This window comes from Plutella xylostella, chromosome 10, assembly GCF_932276165.1.
Source record: "Plutella xylostella chromosome 10, ilPluXylo3.1, whole genome shotgun sequence".
Taxonomy (NCBI): domain Eukaryota; kingdom Metazoa; phylum Arthropoda; class Insecta; order Lepidoptera; family Plutellidae; genus Plutella; species Plutella xylostella.
Genome location: NC_063990.1, coordinates 5,891,210 through 5,912,086, shown reverse-complemented (window position 1 = coordinate 5,912,086; position 20,877 = coordinate 5,891,210). Strand labels below are relative to the sequence as shown.

At 38.2% G+C, this 20,877-nt stretch overlaps 1 protein-coding gene across 4 annotated transcripts; it reads left to right on the top strand.

The window, feature by feature from the left end:
* Positions 1 to 238: 238 nt before the first annotated feature.
* Positions 239 to 20,150, top strand: LOC105387244 (sterol O-acyltransferase 2). 4 transcript variants are annotated; one of them, XM_038117594.2, is made up of 11 exons: positions 239 to 384; positions 781 to 1,024; positions 1,190 to 1,440; positions 2,812 to 2,963; positions 5,850 to 5,986; positions 11,711 to 11,856; positions 13,999 to 14,128; positions 15,555 to 15,701; positions 18,208 to 18,345; positions 19,318 to 19,495; positions 19,867 to 20,150. In XM_038117594.2, the coding sequence occupies exons 3-11, from the start codon at positions 1,196 to 1,198 to the stop codon at positions 20,016 to 20,018; spliced, it is 1,425 nt and encodes a 474-aa protein (XP_037973522.1). In that variant the 5' UTR covers positions 239 to 384; positions 781 to 1,024; positions 1,190 to 1,195; the 3' UTR covers positions 20,019 to 20,150. The 4 variants fall into 4 exon arrangements, with proteins under 4 accessions (XP_037973522.1, XP_037973519.1, XP_037973520.1 ...); XM_038117591.2 differs by having other exon boundaries at positions 251 to 523; XM_038117592.2 differs by having other exon boundaries at positions 251 to 527.
* The last annotated feature ends 727 nt before the right edge of the window (positions 20,151 to 20,877 follow it).

The window sequence follows — 20,877 nt, the reverse complement described above, 5'->3', positions numbered from 1 at the left end:
TACCATAAAGTACCTACCTAGCTTATAGTATAGATATCCTTGAACTCTTAAATCACAATCGTGTCCTACAATCTCCTGTAGATACGCAGGTAATCCAGACCTAATCGCAGTTCGGTACGGTATCCGCTATGAGTACAACACCATTTCAACCAATGAAATTAATCATATTAAATCCGTAGATTACAACTTTAATTGACAACAAACTGATAGTGACCAAGACATTCCCTACTTATATAAAAATAATAACAACGCTGTAATCAGTCAGTATCCAGCGACATGCTTTACGCAGCGATTACATTCGGAATATAACTTATAATTTTAAATATTCTAACGTCTAATTCTCTCTGAATAATAGAATGTAGAATTCTCATCAGATTGCCGACAGTGAGTTATTATTTGTGTTTATCTAGTGTCAGAGGTCGGACCAATGCATTATCTTTTCTAGGGCGGGCCAGTGAGTCTATTTATCTAACGTTAAACAAAATAAGAAGTGCAAACCCAGTGCATAAGGACTGGCGCGACGGTAGGTCGGCATTCAGATATCTTATTATTAGACATTCATTTAGTTTATGGTTACTACTTAATGTTTTTTTTCTGTTTACCCTCAAAAGTGTATTCAATTCAATGTTTGTTTTGATTAAGCGCACGGCGTAGAAAATTCATTAGAATCACTCTGTTTACTGTGGTAATTTTATTAATAAAATTCCGCGCTCTATTACGATAAACCTTAGTGCGCTGCGTGTAAGTATATAAAATGATGATTTTCGTTACTTTTTACAGAATATTGTTTTCTAAAGCGGCCGTGAAAGTTAGTGAGTAAATTTGCGGAGGCAAGAGCAACATTAGTGTGAAAATCCAATCAAAAAGTTGTGACATTAAGTGAGGCTGGCGGCAAACACCACGCATAGTTGCAGCAACTTACACTGAACTTTGTGACGCAAAAGTTTCATAACCCGAAATTGAGATGTTTCAAGTGACTCCATAAGTTCGAGCTGGTACTTGGCACACAGGAAACTTAACTAAGGTAGGTTTTACATTATTTGTTATACCACATTTTCTATGAAAATATAGAAAACAACATTAGCACCATAGTTACCTAACATGAAGCGATATTTACATAAAGTTTGTTCGTTATTTTTTTGTTAACCTTTATATTATTATAACACATACACAACTGGTTTGTTTTCAGAACAAAATGTCAGAAGACAGTGCGTTGCGCTCGCGCAGCTCCAAAAAGGGCGACATAAACCAAAATGGACATTTACAAAATAAAAATGAAAAGAAGAAATGGGTGGACATGTCCTTTCTACCCCGGGAATCTCCCCTAACAGTATTGCTGAGCACCTCTCTGCACATCAGAGCTATTTATCACATATTCATAGCCATCTTGATTATCCTGATGATGGACACCTTTATGTATGACTTCGTTGAATTTGGAAAGTAAGTTTATTTTTTATATTTCCCTGATTAACTGGACCGTAAGCCGAAATGGTCTAATCAGCGAGCAAGATCTATGATCGATGAGATCATAGCTCAATCAGCATGAATTTTATAGCCACTACCGTCTTCCTGTTAAGGGGCATATCGTCACCCATAACATCCTTTGGTTCTGCGGAAGAAAAAAAATATAAACTTATTAAAATCAAGCGAAAAGCTCGCTTTTGACTTACACCATTTCGCCTAACGGTACAATACGTAACCACAATAATTATTATATACCCAACTACAATACATATACCTAACATTTTAATCAGAACAATAATAACTTACATTGTTGCATTGACATGGCAACATACGAGTTATTTAAGTAATACAATCACAATGTTAGGTATGTAATGTAATGTAACAGCAACTAAGTAACCAAACAACGCCCGACAGATGCACAATACCTAAGTAAGTATATTATCGGCAGAACAAATTTTTATGATACGAAGCGAACGCAAAAACAACGCGATGAAAATAGTCAACTTTTGATGAAAGTATTTACACAGTCACACACGAATGGACACGACGTAAAATAGACAGCTATTTCAAGCTGCATAATATGATTTCCCCCTCTCATGGGTTTCTCCGGATGTCAAAATGAGAAAAAACTGCTTTGTAAAATGTTTCATTATAGGTTTCTAATTATTGAATTAGAAAAAATCTTTGTGGAAAAGTTTTTTCATAAGCAGATGGTATTCAATAGATTACAAGCAATCAATTTCTATGAAAATATGTTGTTTAAATTAGATAAATTAGTAAGTAGGTGTACACTACAGACTAATCCGCGTAAAATTTGCTAGACATTAATACTTTTTTTAAAGTTGATTATCTAATCATAACTCACACGATCACGCTAATTATAAATACTTATATAGGTAAGTACTGAAAACTAATAAATGAGCGATTACCTAAAAATATATAAGTATATTTTTATACAAATTAAGTACAGCATTGAAAAAAATAAGGGATCCTTTTTTTCTTTTGAGATATTGAATCCTAAAAAACTATATTTATAACATCTAATAGAAAAAGTATACTTTTTAGTTAAATTTTGAGTAGCTGAACGCTAAATAGCCACTGCACAGAATGATCATGGTGTAACGAAACTAAAAGATTAAAATAGATATCACAACATAATTAAATAAGTATCACACAAAACAATACTTTAGGAATCCCATAGGTTTGCAAAAACAAAAATAAACATTCCCACACGAGAAAAGTTATAAAGCGCTGGTGTTAAAACCTACTTACATAGTTATTAATTTACTGTACTATACTTCTTTACCAATTCCTCAGTGCTAACTATAGAATTTCGTCAATTTCCAGGATAAAGCTAGGAGTGTACCCCGTGATCTACGGGTTCGGGGACATCGGGCGGTGCGGGCGGCTGTGGCTGTTCGAGCTGGCCCTGGCGCTGGCCTTCTACCCCGGCCTCAGGGTCTACGGGCTCGGCGCCAGGGTGCTGAGGAAGCACACAGGTTAGAGTTATTATCATCATCATCAGCCTACAGCAGTTTACTGCTGGACGTACGCCTTTCCGAAAGCACGCCACTGGATGCGATTGGAAAGCTATCCAGATTTATTATAGGTAGGTTCTTTCATCCAATCACATAAAGTATATTAAAATTGTACTTAGTATATGTATATCTATAGTCTTAATTAAACACACCGGTAACTAGGTTTATAATTTTATATATATTATTTCTATCACCAAGGCGAACATGTTCGCCGAATTAAAAACTAAATCAATCACGTGTGTGGTTTTCTATGAAATTGGATTTCCTTGATTAGTGCCAGTCGCAACATATTGCGAACGACCGCATCGGTTAGCGCTTACCACTTTTAGCGACAAATTCAAAATGTGGCCGTTAAAATGATTAAGAAAATTTAATTATCAAGTTAAGCGGATGGGCCTGTGATGGATTATAATGAAAATGTAATTAAATGTGGCTTTCAGTGGGAAATTATAGTATTTCGTGTGCATGTTCACGGCTGGAAATGCTAGTGGTTGTTGTGAGATAAGGCTCGCTCGCTGGTCAAGTGCCTTTGTTCGTCCCCCGACGAGGTCTTTTGTTGCAACCGGCCGCTCCAGCCCCTCTAATTAGTCACTTGGTTAGCTCCACGGCCGCTAGCTACTCATTTGCCGCTGGAAATACAAACAGCGCAACTTAAACGATGTATTTCCTCCGATGTTTATTTAAATTTTAAATCTAAGCTTTGTATTTGAACTGTAAAGAGCTTGCACCCGCTCCGGGCCCGTCGGATCGAGTCGGTGATAATACCAACGCTAAGTTCACTGGTAAACATGGACTGAATCGTTATGGTGTAAGATAAAGGCGTTTGCATCTATTCCGACCGTTGTTCCGGTATGCCACTTTGGGGGATGAACAAGTGGTGTGTAGAGTTGTTTTAGGGTTCCTTACGCCATACCATAATAATAGAGGTATCAGTGGAACCGTGTTTTTAGATAAACATTATAGGTCACATCTCTGGTCACAATATTGTAAGTTTCTGTTCATTAGCCGTAATATTGAAAATCAATACACCGACCCTTAAATTATACCTACCTACTTACGAACGTTAATCGTGATGTAAATGAGCTAGCTGAAATACTCCTTGTAAGATGTATAAATACTCGTATTGTATAATAAACAGCAGAAAGTTTGCACGAGAGGCAATTAGTCGCTTTCAGAGTAGCAGCGCTGCACATCAGCCTGTAGGGTTCCAATTAAATGGCTGACTGACTGCTCCTACCTTGCCTTTTTATAGCCCTCGCCCGCTCACGCTGCGCGGTAATTTATGATGACTCTGATGTATTCTGTAAGCCACCAAGTTTATATTTAGCGCCTTCAAAACGTGAATTGTTTGCTAAAAATCGACTTTAGAACTGGTTGTGAATGGTTCATCAAGAGAAAAATAAGTTTTGACAGTTCCAAAATTAAAAAGGCCCTTAGAATCGGCTCCAAAAAAATTATCTACAAGGATAACGGAAAAGAAAATAAAAAACAATGTCAATTTCCGTAGTTCAGAGACCAAAGAAAACAATACAAAAAGAAGTTTCGAGTCTCAAATCTCAATCGATTTTAGTTTTTTGTTCTGTAGAGTGCTGCTTCAAAGGCTTTCGCGGTTGGTCTACTTCTTTGTTGTCATATTCCACCTGCAAGCCGTTTTTGTGAAAATCGCTTTGATAGCAAAACCCGTGGCTCCTTTTGCCACACAATCTCTGCCAATGGGTACCTACTGCTGCGAAGGAAACTGGCTTCTAGTGTGGCGTAGGTATCTACCTGCTCCTAACTGCTGGTTTCACAAGTATGTACATAGTGAGAATGAGCATAACTTAATAATATGATTCTTAGGTAGAATTACTTACTCTAATTAGAAGCAAGGACTAACTCATTATTGCTGAATCGTGCTGATTATTGCTGATTATTGCGTGGTGAATATTTTATCTGACAGAAGTAACAAGTTATTGTCCTTGTTAGTAACTAATGTGCAATAAATCGAACATTTCATCAATGAGATATTCATTTGGAAATGTACATAATACTTATTATGTAAGTGCCTACCTATTTATATAATACAATAAAGAAGCTGCTCCACATTCTATAAATGCCACGAACTGAAGTTTTAAAATCGGAAAACCGATATTTGTTCATCCTGTAGCTACCATCGGAGTTCGGATTAGATTAAAAAGGATTCAATGCAAACTTTATATTATTGTTGGAAAACGTTCGTCTCTTGTGAGATTAGTTTGACGACGACGACTTCTAAAAGTTCTCCTATTATTTAGGTCTATTTATAAAAGTCTCCACGGCTTTTCATGATAATAATATTCATTCTAAGAACTTTTATTCTGAGCATCCTTACCACAGAACACATTTACTCTATCCTTACTTACCTAGTACGGAACAATTGTATAGATTTTAAAACCCAAAAAATGATTGAAGCCTTACCTTATCCCGCCACTATATAGCCGGGTTGTGGTTACCGTAGTATTTTTTTTCCCTCAGTGGTGGTTAGGTACCTCTAACCACTATATTTTTTTTATAGATCATAATATTAACATATTATATTTATTTATTTATTTAACTCGTACAAATATTACAAATAAAAGTACAAAGGGTGGACTTAACGCTAAAAGCATTTTCTGCCAGGTATATTATAGGTAGGTACCTACTTACAGTGTTATAAAATACTTAGGTATGTACAAATTAATAAATATAAAAGTAAAAACAAATAAAATTCTGAAAGGTCATCTCAAAACGCCGTTTTTACGTCCCGTAGTCGAAAAATAATAATTTTCTATTGTTTCTGATTTCACCGCGCCCGACCGGTTTAAAAAAAAACAAACTTCTTTCTTCCAGTGCTATCAGCGGCATGGTCCACGCTGGGCGCGGCTGCGCTGGCGGCGCTGCTGGGGGCGCTGCTCGGGGTGCCCTCCTGGGACCTCGGCCGCCGCCACCTCGCGCTGGCGTCAGGGTGCATCGTTACACTTGAGATGGTAAGATGACTATTACTAATACTCATTATTCTATGATATTACCTACATTATGTTTTGGTAAGTACAGTCAGCTTCGTAAAGGTAAGCGTCTGCTTTTCGGTATCGCATCGTACGTATAGCACCAAACGGATGCGCATAAATGTTTGGAGAAACGGCGTCGGCAATGCCTAGGAAGTGGACGCACTTGTGTTGTTGTTCTATACAAAGAATACCTGAATGCGATGCGTCCGTTGCAAACGATGCCGAAAGGTTGACGCTTATCTTCAGCAGCATACACTTGTGTACCTTGTCAAAATCACAAACCACCTATTCGTTCCCATGAGTGTCCACTGCAATGGCTGAAAGAGCTATGCGACATGGCGTATGTGTGTTGCGCTAGCACTCCTGCCCGGTGACAATAATAATCAGATTATGCACATGCACAACGGCTGACAGAGAGCATTTCGTGCATTGTCTCTGGAGGATCATACGGAATGCAGTCGACAGAGTCCTCAACTCCTCAGACATTACCGATAATATTTACCTACCTAGGTACCTCGAACGTTTATATCTTTGTTGTTTCACTATTATTACTTAATGTATCTAAATGAGATTTATAATATTTTGACTATTAAATTGTAATGTAATACCAAAAACACCAACATTTCCTACTACTACTTTCTAATTTGATCACAATTAATTCGGAACGTCTGCGGGCCTACACTGTAAAATATTGAGGCAAGACGCAGCAGGTTAATACTCGTAAATCAATAAATGTACAAGGAAAAGTGCTTCTATTTAAAGTAAATTACAAGAAGTCAAAATTAACACACACACACACGCACTCACGCCTTGTACTACTATACTCCCTTGCGGGGTAGGCAGAGGTGCATTGCTGCACCCACTTTTCGCCAGAGTGTTATGTTAGTCCCAATGTAATAGGGGGCGGGCCTATTGCCATTTTACGGGCACATCCCAGACCCGAGAACAAATATCTGTGTTTAAACAAAAATCTGCCCCAGCCGGGAATCGAACCCGGGACCATCGGCTCAGTAGTCAGGGTCACTAACCACTACGCCATTCGGTCGTCAAAATTAATTCCATCGTAATTGTAAGAATCTTTCTATAAAGATGAAAAATGCATATTGCACCATCACTAATAAATTTAGCTCGAATTAAAACCGGTAGACAAAAAGAGTAGCGATTAGCTAAAGTATAGAACCCATATATAGTACGAGTTTCAGGAGTTTCGGTACAAACGACCGTTTCCTAAACCCTAACTTTGTCGGTAACGTGAAACGTGAAAGGATGAGTAACTTTTGGTGACGTGAGTGTTTGTTTACTTTGTATTGAGATTATTAGCGAACTTTCTGTATCTATTATGTATCGCATCGCAGAGTTCCATGTATCAGTAATTTGCAGTAATACGGCGGGCCAACTTTTAGTGCGGAACTTTCCTTATCAGAATTCATTACAGCAGTTGAGTTATAAATGGACTGAGTGTTCAGCTAGTCCTGTCTGGCTGGCTTGCAGGACTTACAATTTTGCATAGAAACAGTGTAACGAGGGCGCTTATCGCCACAAGCGATCGTTGCCTGCTTCAGGACTTTCGAGAGTAGGTAACTTTTTGTAAATATTCTGACTTACACTATATTTGTTGACACACGTTGTGTTAGGTGTGTAATCTTGCATTGTATATCCTTGAAAATATATAACTGCAAAGGACGAAAGAAAAAGAGATAAGTGAGGGCACACAAATCAGAGGAAAGAGTCAAAGAGCGTCATGATAGATCGGAAAGAAAAGTTACTCCTATACTTTCCATCCCACTTCGAAACTTTTAGCTACAGACAAGATACGCTGACCGAACAGCCGGGAGAAGCCATTTGCTTCTTATTGATTAATTCATAAGGTGTCGCGGCTTAATGGCTCGGGCGATAGGAAAATAGGAGCCGAGAAAAACGTTCGTAAATCATTCTATTGGTTCTTGCTGCGAACGTCTGTAAGAAGCCGTGTAAATATATCGGCTGCCTATGAAGTAAAGCGGCAAAACCGCCTCGCGAGTGAAATGTTACATAAATCACGAACCCTCGTCAGGCTGACCAGCGGCTCGCGTGCGCCCGACACCGTGGAAATACTTACAGCAAGTTGCAAGACGGCTGCTAACTTTACTCGCTTTTAGTTAACTTGATTTTGTGTACGTGTTTTGTGTTGGTTATCGCAATATGAGAGTCTAAGGGTTTGTACACAAAACTGCGATTGTTTTTTATGCGACGTCGCTTCGCAAAAAACTGCGACAATAATCAAGCATTTGCACTGAAATACTGTCAAAACCGTCGCACATTTTTACAATGCGACATTTTGGTGTACAAGCCCAAAAAGGGTATTATCGTTAGTTAGCAATTAGAAATTAAAATGAAAAACTTAGGTGAAGTAGTGGGGCCGTCCATTAATCACGTGAGGCTCAAAGGGGGGGGGGAGGGGGTACGGAAAACCTCACTAAACATCACGAGGGGGGAGGGGGGGGTCTCGATAGACATCACGTGTATTATTTTTTTGTCAAAAAGCGCTAGGTATTTCTGAACCGAAATTTTGAACGGCGCAAAATTTTAACGATTTGTAGTATGACTTATATTTTTTGTTGTAAAAAATAGCCTTTACATAGACTTCCAAAAAAATACACGTGATCCAGTGGGGGGAGGGGGGGGTGGTCCCAAACCACACCAAATATCACCAGGGGGAGGGGGGGTCAAAAAATTAGAAAAAAGACCTCACGTGATTAATGGACGGCCCCTAATTACTTATGATCTAAAATTACCATACCATGACTTCTTATCTGGTAGAACTAAAATTTGTAAAATAAAACGTTTCTTTAAATCTATCCCAGGGATGATTTTAAATTAGTTTGTTAAAACTAACTTGGGGGAAGCAACTATTGGGAAACTGTTAATTGCGGGGCGGAGTTTCCCGTTATACTGCTATTTTGTTCGTAGAGTATTATTTTGACTAATTACCTATCTAGAAGTAGGTATTTCAGTATTTTTTACATTATGATTTGGCATAATAAACGTACTTACACTATATACACAGATTTTCAAAAGGCCTTTGATAAAGTAGACCATATTCAGTTACTCAAGAAATTAGCTCAAAACGGTATTACAGGTAATCTCCTACACTGGTTCAAATCGTACCTAAACAACCGTTACCAAACTGTTATTATCAACGGGTACCATTCGGATCAGAGGTTGGTTTCTTCGGGAGTAATTCAGGGATCCATATTAGGTCCTCTTCAGTATATTTTGTTTGTAAATGACATAGCCAAGTGTTTCCATAATTGTAGAATCTTGATGTTCGCCGATGACCTCAAAATTTTCAAAACCATAAACAATATTGACGACTGTCAAGAAATCCAAGATGATCTCGACCGCTTCCATCAATATTGTACAATTAATAAACTCCATTTAGCTCCCAATAAATGTCAACAAATATCTTTCACAAGAAAACGGAATAAATTAGAACATGCGTACAATATAGGGGGGCAAAATCTAGAGAGAGTAGCCTCTATTCGTGATTTAGGAGTACAGCTTGATGATAAATTAATATTTGATCAACATATCACAAATATCTGTAAAAAAGCGTATCAAATGCTTGGTTTCATACTTCGTATTAGCAAGTCATTTAGGCAAGCTAATACTTTGTTAGTTCTCTACAAAACTCTGGTTCGTTCGCAATTAGAATATGCTTCGGTGATCTGGAATCCTCTTTATAAAATATACAGTGAGAAGATAGAAATGATCCAAAAAAAGGCGTTAAGATCCATACACTACAGACTCACTCGTTCCAAGATGTCGTATGAAAATCTTCTGAAGCATTATAATATACCAAAATTATCAGCAAGACGCTCCGTCAATGACGAACTTCTGCTCTACAACATCTGCAACAATCATTACAACTGCTCAGAACTAGTAAGCGACATTAGGTATCTGGTACCTCGCTCGGCAACACCACGCAACATCTGCAAATTATTCTACCTTCCAAAAACACGCACAAATGCTGGTCGCCGCGCGCCTACCTACCGAATTTGTAACTCCCACAACCAAAACTTTCTGTCAGCAGACATTTACAACAAAAAGAATGTAGCATTCAAGAGGCTTATTAATAATATGGCTCATAGTTTGGCGAGATAACTTTAATTTTAGTAATTAGTAGGTTTGATTTTGACTGGTATAGCATTTTGTTTTTAGCTCTAGATTAAGTATCACATCTTTTTAATATAAATAAATGTTTTAGTGATAAACTTTTAAGGTGATAGGCTTAAAATAGTTGTTATGTTAAATTTAAGTTACTTATAGTCTATTACTGTTGTTTATCCATAGAAAATAAATAAATAAATACTTATATACAGGACAGTTTTTTTTGGTCTTTCACGTTGGCAGGTCGGCCATTATGACATTACCCATAGAGCAACGCGGACTCGGGTGTACCGTACTCAATGCTGACAATAATATTCCACTCTGTATATTTATGCGCTTAGTCATTTGTAGTCATTATAATTTTCGTTGTACTGGTATTTTCGCTTTGGTCAGTAATTTGACCATCTGTTATTTGAGCGCCACGGCTATCAAACCAATGAATTCTAATTAAGTGTTGGCTTGCTATATGCTTTGATTAACCATATGTAACATACGTAATTAGGCAGGCATACCATACATAAGTGCATGTGTGGTCTAGTGGTAGAACCTTCGCTTCAACACCCACAGGCTTCGATTTTGATTCCCGGATGGCACTATCAATTTGAGTTCATAATTGAATTCTTACCTCAATATGGCTGGCCATCGTGGTCATACTTTAACATTATTTAACATAGCTGTTCCCGCGCGCTTCGCTTCGCCTTAAAAAGTTTTCCCGTGGGAATTCCGGGATAAAAAGTAGCCTATGTTCTTTCCCAGGGTCTAGACCGTATGTATATAGTAGTGTTGCCACGAATAGTGAATTGGCCGAATACCGAATACCGAATATTCGGCGACACTGCCGGCCGAAGCGCCGAATATTCGGCCGCCGAATATTCGGCGCTACAACCTGTTTTTTTCGTTCCTGGAACTGCTTTGAAGAAGTCGCTACAGATTATATGAGAAATGCTAATTATTAGGAGGCAGAATGCTGTGGCAAAGATGTAGAATTTTTATTTGATAATAGTTCGCCTAGATCGGATGGCCGATCCTTACAAGTGGTGGTCAGCAAACAAAAAACAATACCCGAACCTTTTGAAATTTGCAAAAACTTATCTTTCTTCACCTGGAAATAGCGTTTATAATTAGAGGTTATTTTCTGAGGGTGGTTATGGTTACAATAAAAAGCGCAATCGTGGGCTACCAAAAAATGCTGAAATGCTCGTTTTTATCCAGTACAACTTACTACTGATTAATTTTAAGTACTAAAATGTTGTGATTTGGAAATAAATACATAATTTTGATTAAAATAACAAGTAATTTTTACATGATTTACTATTCGGTATTCGGCCCGAATAGTACGCACTATTCGGCCGAATACCGAATACTGAAAAAACTGGCCGAATAGGCCGAATACCGAATAGTTGCCGAATATTCGTGGCATCTCTAGTATATAGTCAGTAGTTTTGGCGTGAAAGAGTAACAGACAGACAGACAGACAGACACAGTTACTTTCGCATTTATAATATTAGTTAGGATTAGCATTTAGTATACCGAGTCATTTGAATTTGTTTACAGATACGATTTGCAATGAAGATCTATGCGGTGACGGTGGCGTGTGTCCCACGCTGCCACGCCGCCGGTGGGACGCCCCTACCCAGTTTCAGACACTACCTCTACTTCCTGTTCGCACCTACCCTACTGTACAGAGATAAATATCCAAGGTAGGTTGAGGTTTACTACAATTGAAATGGTACAGGCATTCTTAAAACTTTAATTCATTATATGTTTAAAATTGTACGTGTGTGTGTATTTTTCATTAAAGTAACTAATAAGGTTATCTGTCCTATAGGAAATGATGTTTTAGTATAGTATTTATAATACATACTTAAATTGAAATGTATTTCCAAATAAGCAACAAAACTTTAAGAGCAGCATCATGGAAATATACGGACTCGTAAAACACTTACTTGACTATCGTAAAAAACCCGTAATGAGCTCGTAAAACCTTCAGAAACTCAATAAGAAAATGCCTATAAAACCAGGGACATTCATATTCATTTGCTGGTGGGCCACTTCGTTTTGGCCTAATAAATCCATATACTTATACCACTTTGATTATACTTATGTATTGGGTACATGTTATTTTATGTACTTATTAACATATACTTAATACAAATTATTATATTTTTTTATTGATTTAAATCGTCATCGTCGTCATCATCATCATCAACATGCCGTATATAGTCACTCACTGCACATACATAGGCTCCTTCTTTTCCTATTGGGCGTGTCTCTTCAATGTTGCAGTGCCGTGGCATAAATAAACATTTTAAATAGAACATTAGACATAGCTGTTTAATCTTAAGTAAATATTCACACATTTATAACAACACACATTACAGTAAAAATACATCTACACTAGAATTTTGAACATGAAGCTTTCCGAGCTTTTAAATTTTAATTTCAGACTTTAACTAACTTGTTAAGTTTATGTGCTTATAAAATAAATAAAAAAAACTGTTTAGATCAAAGTATGGTATCTTGCTGATTGCTTCCATATTTCCCGAGGGAAATCAAACTACCTTCGTCGGCAAACTATACGTAAAGTATGTTTCTAACTATAAGTATGACTTTTCATTGAAGGCTAGATTATAGCTCAGTTAAAATATCCACCATGTTTTTGGTAGATTCAAAAAACTTAATAATTATGTTATCCACTGCTAGTTACAATAATAAGGTATAGTCTATACCATTTTATGTACCTGTCTACAGTGAAAACCACATGACAACCGCGTTTAACCAGCACAGGTAACTAATTGAAACACAAATATTTGTTCACTCAGTCTGTTGTTAGGTTTATGTTGTGTTGTATCATGTACAACACTTACATAAATACATAAAATATACTTAATTATGTGTATATACGTACATATTATATACTTTACCGAATAGACTCAAAAACTCCTTAACCGATCTAAAAAAAACTGTGTAACGATAATATAACATTATGTAGGTATCCCTGCTGGGTTTATATTATACTATAGATTACTTTTTCTCCGAATTCTCTCGGGAAACCCATGAAAAGCTAGTAAGTTTAGAGTAATGCGCACACTTAGACGGGCTGCAGCTCAAAAATCGCTCCAATGTATTTCCGACGCGACGGCTGAAAGGAGAAAGATGTAGTTATATATTTTCATGAAGCACGTAAACGACGAAAATTGCGACGCTGCTTAGGGGTTGTTTATTGTTTTATTCGGTGGTAGTGACCCCATGGGTCTGCAGGTTCACTGATACAATTTTACTCTGTAATGTTTAATCTGTGTCTGTATAGAAAGGTACTTGCAATCCTTTAGGGTGTTTATAATTTCATTGATTTTATCACGCACGCATATTATTTTTATAGCAAAAAGGATTAGCACGCTGAAGTGGCAATGGGCTAGCCACGTAGCCCGCAGAACCGACGACCGCTGGAGTACAAAGGTTCTGGAGTGGAGACCCCGTGTCGGCAAACGGCGTGTCGGTCGCCCCCTACCCGTTGGTCTGATGATCTGCGGAAGGTAGCGGGAAGCCGCTGGATGCAGATGGCGGGTGACCGTTTGTGGTGGCGATCGTTAGGAGAGGCCTATGTCCAACAGTGGACTATAGAAGGCTGAGTGAGAGAGAGAGAGAGTATTCATTGTAACGCGTGGAATATGTTAAGCATGTATGTTGTGTTAGCTGCTGGTGATCCTTAATTGAAATAAATAAATAAATATGCACGCGGAACGCGGGAAAATGACATGCAATCCCGCGTGAGTGATTATATCCGCATTCTATTAAAACATCCTTATCAATCGTTAGATACCTTTACCACTCTGTTACAGAACTGAAAAGACCCGGTGGGGTGTGGTGGCACTCCATCTGCTGGAAGTGGTGGCCATTATATTCTACAACAGCTTCCTGTGGGAGCGGTTCATCCTGCCCTACTGGTCCGACTACGGGAAGGAGCCACAGGTTAGTAAGCGAACTACCTACACTCGAGAGCAATGATAAAGTTCCAGGCACAAAATGCCGACACCAAATTTTCAGATCCAAATTGTATTTAATTTCACACTATCTGTATAGTGATTTTTATATTTAAAAAAGCATAAAAGTGTAATGCCGAGAGATGTCCTTATTACGAAAATCTGTTTTACTTCCCCATATTTTTACGAAAACATTTACATAAGGCGTTGCGAACCCTCTAGAACGTGATGCTGGCTTGAAATCTCCGTTTCACTCTCGAAAGAGAAAAAAAGGTTCCTAACAACAAGGAATAAAGGAATCCTTAGAGAATCGCACGTGAAGAGCCGGAATGTAATAAGTACCCACCTACTTCCTTTCTTTCGAAGGAATTTCTTTACTTACCTCCTTCAACTTGAATTAATTTAGTTTACCTTTGCCGTGTATAACACGAATTGGATTTGAGTTCTACCTACTATACCCGCGACCCCCTTTTAAAGCTTGAGTCTGTTTATACGGCACTTGTCAATCAAAAAGGTTTTTTTTAAGTACCTCTCTGAAAAAGGGTAGCGGATCCAGAGGAATAAGGGCTCATCGGCGGCTGTGGCTCAGTTCAATTTGTCTTAGTATATTTTTCCGCTACGAATGCCTTAGTAAATAGACGAAGTTAGTCATTGTAAGACCCTTCCAGGTGGCCTTATCAGTGATTGGATTTTGTTTAAAAAAACCGTTGCCATCAACTTTCCCAGCACTTTCACTTTCCACTACGTTTGTCAAGTAGGTAACTATAGGTACACAAACGAACAAACCACATAAATGTAATAAAAAATTCAGCTACTTGTAAAATAAAGTAGCTCGTGGTTCATAAGTACTTTATACAACAATGAACAAAACCTGTATTCATAACTGTTTATAAGTATGAGTACTACCTATAAGTAAGTAGATTAAATATCTAAGCCAGCCACAGAAAAAAAGCTTGTGATATCCGGAGCTCTCAGATTAAATCCTAAAAGTTCTCGGACTAAGCTGAGACTAGTTAAAAAGCACCTGCCTACGTAATTTCGGGAAGGGTATTCCTACAAATGCTAATTAATAAAGCTGTCGGCAACTTTTGCTTTTAGGTAGTTGTCATGAGTTGAATAATGATAAGGCGGCCGGCAGTCGCGTGGTCGCGTCGGGTCTTGTGGCGACGGCAGCTGGTGTGAATCCCGGCTATGTCACTGTCACTGCAGAATGTTATTTGGGCATCTGTCGGAGTAGTTTTGGAGGAATTTTGTTTAATTTTATGAGTTAGGTTCCAAAAACTTCAGCCTTCCGATACAAAAAATTTCTATAGTCCTGGATTTTACTGGAACTTTTGTTCTACGACATATGAAAGGTTTCGGCTTAGGTACTATAATTACCACTATTGCAACACCGTGTCTACTCGCTGTTGCAGGTGCAGCTGGGCCGCGTGGTGCAGGCCATGTTCGCGTGCGTGCTGCCCAGCATCATCAGCTTCCTGTGCGGGTTCTACTGCGTGCTGCACGCCTGGCTCAACGCCTTCGCGGAGATGCTCACTTTCGCCGACCGCCTGTTTTATGAGGTATGTGTGAGAAAAAAAAGCATTTATTAAGTTGATCAGAGTATGGGGCGCATTTAAGACGTGACAAAAGTTCTCCGTCGCGCTCGCTCTTGACCTCTTGAGGCTACGCGATGTGAGTGAGTGTGATGCAAAACTTATGTCACGTCAGGCCTGTGTCACTCCGCGCATGGGCGGCGCAGGCGCCAGCCTGGCGCCTGCCGCCTCGAGGGGGCAAATCTAGTCGGCTGCCGCAAGCGGAAGACGATACACGCGCGCGCTATTTGTTCCTATTTTGTCATCACGACCCATTACCTATTTTGTACTAGTTTATAAATGTCGTATTTAGGTATTTATTAAAATTTATGAATAGAAAAATGGACATAAAAAGAAAAAAAGCAGCAAAAAAATACTGTGCCGTATTTAATTGCTTAAATACGGATCGTGATCCAAATTATTTTTTTTTTAGATTACCAAAAGATGCTGACAGGTAAAACTAATCTAAGTATTTTATTGATTTCTTCTACGTTCCTTATTTGAAATGAAATTAATCCGAACTACAAACCCTTTTTTTTCCACGTTGAACAAAGTCTATTCCAATTTTGTTTTCGTTAAAGTATTAAATTTACAGACACAACTACCTTCAAAATGCATTAATGAATCGATTATAAAATGTGCGCTGAGTGGGATTAGTGCTTAACGAAACTAACACGTTCTGTATCATAATATAAATTATATCCATAATATAAATTATAACGAAAAAAAAACATGTTTTCACAAAATTAAATGTTTTAGGTACTTAGATTCATACATATTTTATGTACTTCAAAATATCTTAACTATGAAATTGTTATTGTTTTTACTGGTTATTTCCAATAGAAAAAAGTTTGGAATAGCTTTGTATTCTAAATTCAAATTAATTTTGTTTTAAAACATGACATTCTTTTTACAAAGTCAGTCCGTTGCTTAGCAAACGTTGTAGTCTGTGGTGCTGAGGCAACCCTAAGGTGGCTTCTTTTTCAATGCGTATAACCACGTATAACTTATTATGCACCGTAGTCCAATGAAATAAGGCGCATATTCCCTCAAAAATTAATTGGTAGGTAAGTAAATAAAAACGTGTGCGGCTGGAACGCGATCTAAATTAGATCTTATTGCTTATGGGATGGAGTCATATTTCTTTGCAGGCCATTGCGAAGATGGGCTTCTGTACCTGGTACTAGTTATTATTCTGTGGTCACGTCTTAATGCGCCCCGTGCTACTAGCCCGGGAGTTGTGATGGGACCCCCTTTCGGATGTGCAGTTTAGTCAGAGACCTATTTCCTGTCTCTTTTCTGCAAGTATAAATTTTAATTGCTATTATACTTACAGGATGACCCAAAAGTTATTAAAGAATTTATTGATATGGTTATGTTTGCCCAAAAGATAAATTTTATTTAGGTTTCCTTTTCGATGTCATTAGGCAGAATTACACCTTATTTATAAAGCTCAATACCGGGAATCGGGATAAATGAAGGACTTTTCTATATTGAACCGTTTGTGGACTTAACCCTCATTATATAAATCGCCCCCGGGTCAAACCCTATAAGCTGCTAAAAATAAACCTACCCGTAGGTATGTATGTAGGTACATATGTACAATGTGGGGCAAAGAAACCTGACCCCTATCAGAGTGACAATGGTACCTGAATTGGGGTCTTTTTTGTTTCGTTCACACTGTAAATTCGTTATAACAAAAATAAAACAGATTTTGAGTTTTTAAATAGCCTAACAAAACATAATACTTAAGTACATAAATTACACAAGTAATATACATAACTATTAATAGTAATACCTACCTGTTACCTAATAGTTTAAAACAATTACATACACACGTAGAACTTACGGAACTCTAAAAACTATCGAATGGTTTCGCTGAAACGAGAGGCCGAAGTGTAATAAATTTTAACTTTGTGAGAGCTAATTATACTCCAGGCTTCTCCAAGAAAGCTTCGCCTGCCAACTTGTAAGTCGCTTTCGATTCCTTTGGTATCGAACTAATACTTAACTTTGTCACGTGAATGATATAATGCTTGGCCTCAGCTCGATGCGATCTAATCTAACGCCGCTAAACTGCAGCAGCGAGCGAGCCTGAGAGCTTCAAGCTCCACAAAGTTATCGGTTTCATGATTATTACATTGACAAATAGACGTTTTGACTTTCAGCGAAGTAGACCTAGCTACTTGTAGTTATTCATTGATCTTGTCTTTTAGCTTTTATTATGAGAAACGACAGTATAACTACTTACTTCGCGACAGGACCATCACAATTCAGGTCAAAATTATCGACTACTGATTAACATTAACTACATTAACTGATTAACATTAGGTACATTAACGTTACATTCGACAACCTCATTCAATTAATCAATCAACAATATATCTTAAAATTGCTTATTGCGCAAAGTAAATTGATACAAGGGCGAACTAAATGTTAGTAGCATTCGCTTATTTAGCAACGTAAGCTGTAAATATGTCTAATAAATTTGCAGGAATGGTGGACGATGTCGGAGTACTCCAAGTACTACCGCGCGTGGAACCGCGTGGTGTACGCGTGGCTTCGCGACCACATCTACATCCCGCTGGTGCCGCGGGCTGGGAGGTCGCTCGCCACGCTCTCTGTGTTCTTGGTGAGTTACAGGAACCCTTGTTACACCTACAATGTAGCAGCTCAGCTGGAGCTGGTCTGGATCACCGGGGAGCGACCCTGGTTGAATCGACCTCTCTGGTCTAAAGAATAGAGTGGCGAGACAGTATCCTCGGCCGAACCGCGACCAATAAACGGCTAACAATTGACCGAGTGCTCGGCCGAGGATACTGTCTCAGCCACTCGACTCGTAGGTGTAAGCAGGGTATTACTGCTGTTGGGAGGGAAGGGAAAATCTCGTAAGTACCTATCATGTTCCGTAGGTTTAAAGATGGCGGTAATTTCTTAGCGTAGCTTCCCACGGTAGGTACGTTATTCTACCAATCCTCACGAAAACGGACGACCACGGAAGGCGATGCACATCTAAACAACATCCTAATTCCTACTACATGCCAACTGCCAACATTCTGTCCTCACGATGAAGAGCGGTACCTAAGTCGTAACACGTGAGCTGAGGGTAGTTCGTTGGCTTTACAAGATCGCGAAACGTTACCCTTCATGAGCAGACAATATCTTAACCAAGTTTATGTCACTTGCATGTTTTATTATCCAGACCTCAAGTTTTATTTTTTTGGTAGTAAAGTCGTCAGCGCGTTTTGGTAGGTAAGTACATAAATATACATTCTTGGGTGGTACTTTACACTGGAATTTACGGTTCGTCTCGGCAGCAATAAAACGACAGAGATAAAATTTTACCCTTAAAATATTTTTATCAGATGCCAGGCTAAACATCTGTTACAAAAATCTTCAGATAAAATTATCGTGTAATGTGCACATTGACTGGATGATTACGTTTTTTGGTTTATATCATTCTTGTTCTTCTTGGGAGTTTCATATAATAGGAACATGGGTATGATGAAGTGAACAATGAATGCTGAGGACAGTTTTAATAACGCTAATCACATCATCATCCAACTGTAGCTGACATCTAAGTTTAGCACCCTCTCTTCTCCAGATATCAGCCGTGTTCCACGAGCTAGTGCTGGCGCTATCGTTCGGCTTCTTCTACCCGGTGCTGCTAGTGATGTTCGGGGTCTTCGGTCTGCTATGTGTGCCCCTGACGGCGACCTGCGGGCGGCTGTTCCCGGGGGTCTTCAATCTCGTCATGTGGCTCACGCTCATGGTTGGGAATGGTGAGGTTTACTTTTTCTTTCGTTTTTTAATTGAGAAATTTTATTTGGGGATGCCTGATATCTTGTTAGCGAAAGGTCTGATCGAAATTGGTAACAGTAAGCGAGCGTAAGGTGAAGTATAACAGTAAGCGTAGTCTTTGCAAGACACGCAGTGGAGTGCAAGATTGTATACTGATGTGACAATCGACAAATAATTGTAAAATTTTACGTCGAATAAAGATTATTTCAATTTCAACGAACCTGTAATGTTAGTTATGACCATCCGACAGAGGATAACGCGAGGCGCATGCTCTTGGACCCAACGACCTATAATACCCAGTTCGTTGATTCTACAGCATATTTTTAAATAATTTCAATATGTATCCTTACAGGGCTGTTATGGAGTCTATACCCCATGGAGTACTTCGCTCGCAAGAACTGCCCGGCCTCGCCCGGAGACAGCTTCTTTGTGCCCAAGTCCTGGTCCTGTCCAGAGATCGTCATGAAATCCAACTGGACGTTCAACAACCCATTTACATTCTAAGAACCTAATGTTAATCTTACCTAATTATATTGTATAGAACACATTTTTTGTTAGCATAGCTATGTTATTGTATTTTGATTATGATATTATAATTGTGAAAGAATCATAGTGAATAAAACTGAAGTCATTCGATTTATTGAATTTATTTATAAAATATAGTATAAAATACAATGTTCTAATCAAATAATTAAATTTCATTTGTAAAGGTACGTCCACATTCATGTTAGCAAACTATTGCACTAGTATTTATTCATTAAAACATTCAATAAAGTACCAGAAGTCAAAACTATTACTTACCTAGATTTGTTATGAAGAGGAATTTAGTAATATTTGTACCTATTCGAGTCCGTATTTTGTATTTTACTCATAAGCGACGTAATTAATTTTATCCATAGACATGGGTGTTTTAAGGAAACTTAGCAAGTTTAATAATAATATTAGATTTACAGACTCGAATAGAAATGTTACTAATTAAAAATGGAGTGGTGATTTTATGAATGAGTTACGTTTGGTGGGCACGGGATAATTTATGACACATACTTTTAAAGATTCCTAAATTTGTAAAATAGGTAGCTATATTTTTACGAATTAAGGACAGAAGGCGCAGCATGGTGAAAACTCGATAAATGTCATGTCGCTTTCAAACTCTTAAGCTTGAGCGAGACAAAACGCCATTTATTTGACACGGACCATGCTTGGCACACTGTTGTATATCAGATAAATATTCATCTAAAATCTAGAATTACTTAACAATATGGCTAATCCAACAATAATCAAACAATCAATCTATACGGTACTATGTATATCTCTTTAGGGAATGTGTTTCAGGTTTCATGTTACGGTAAATTGATGAAATCTA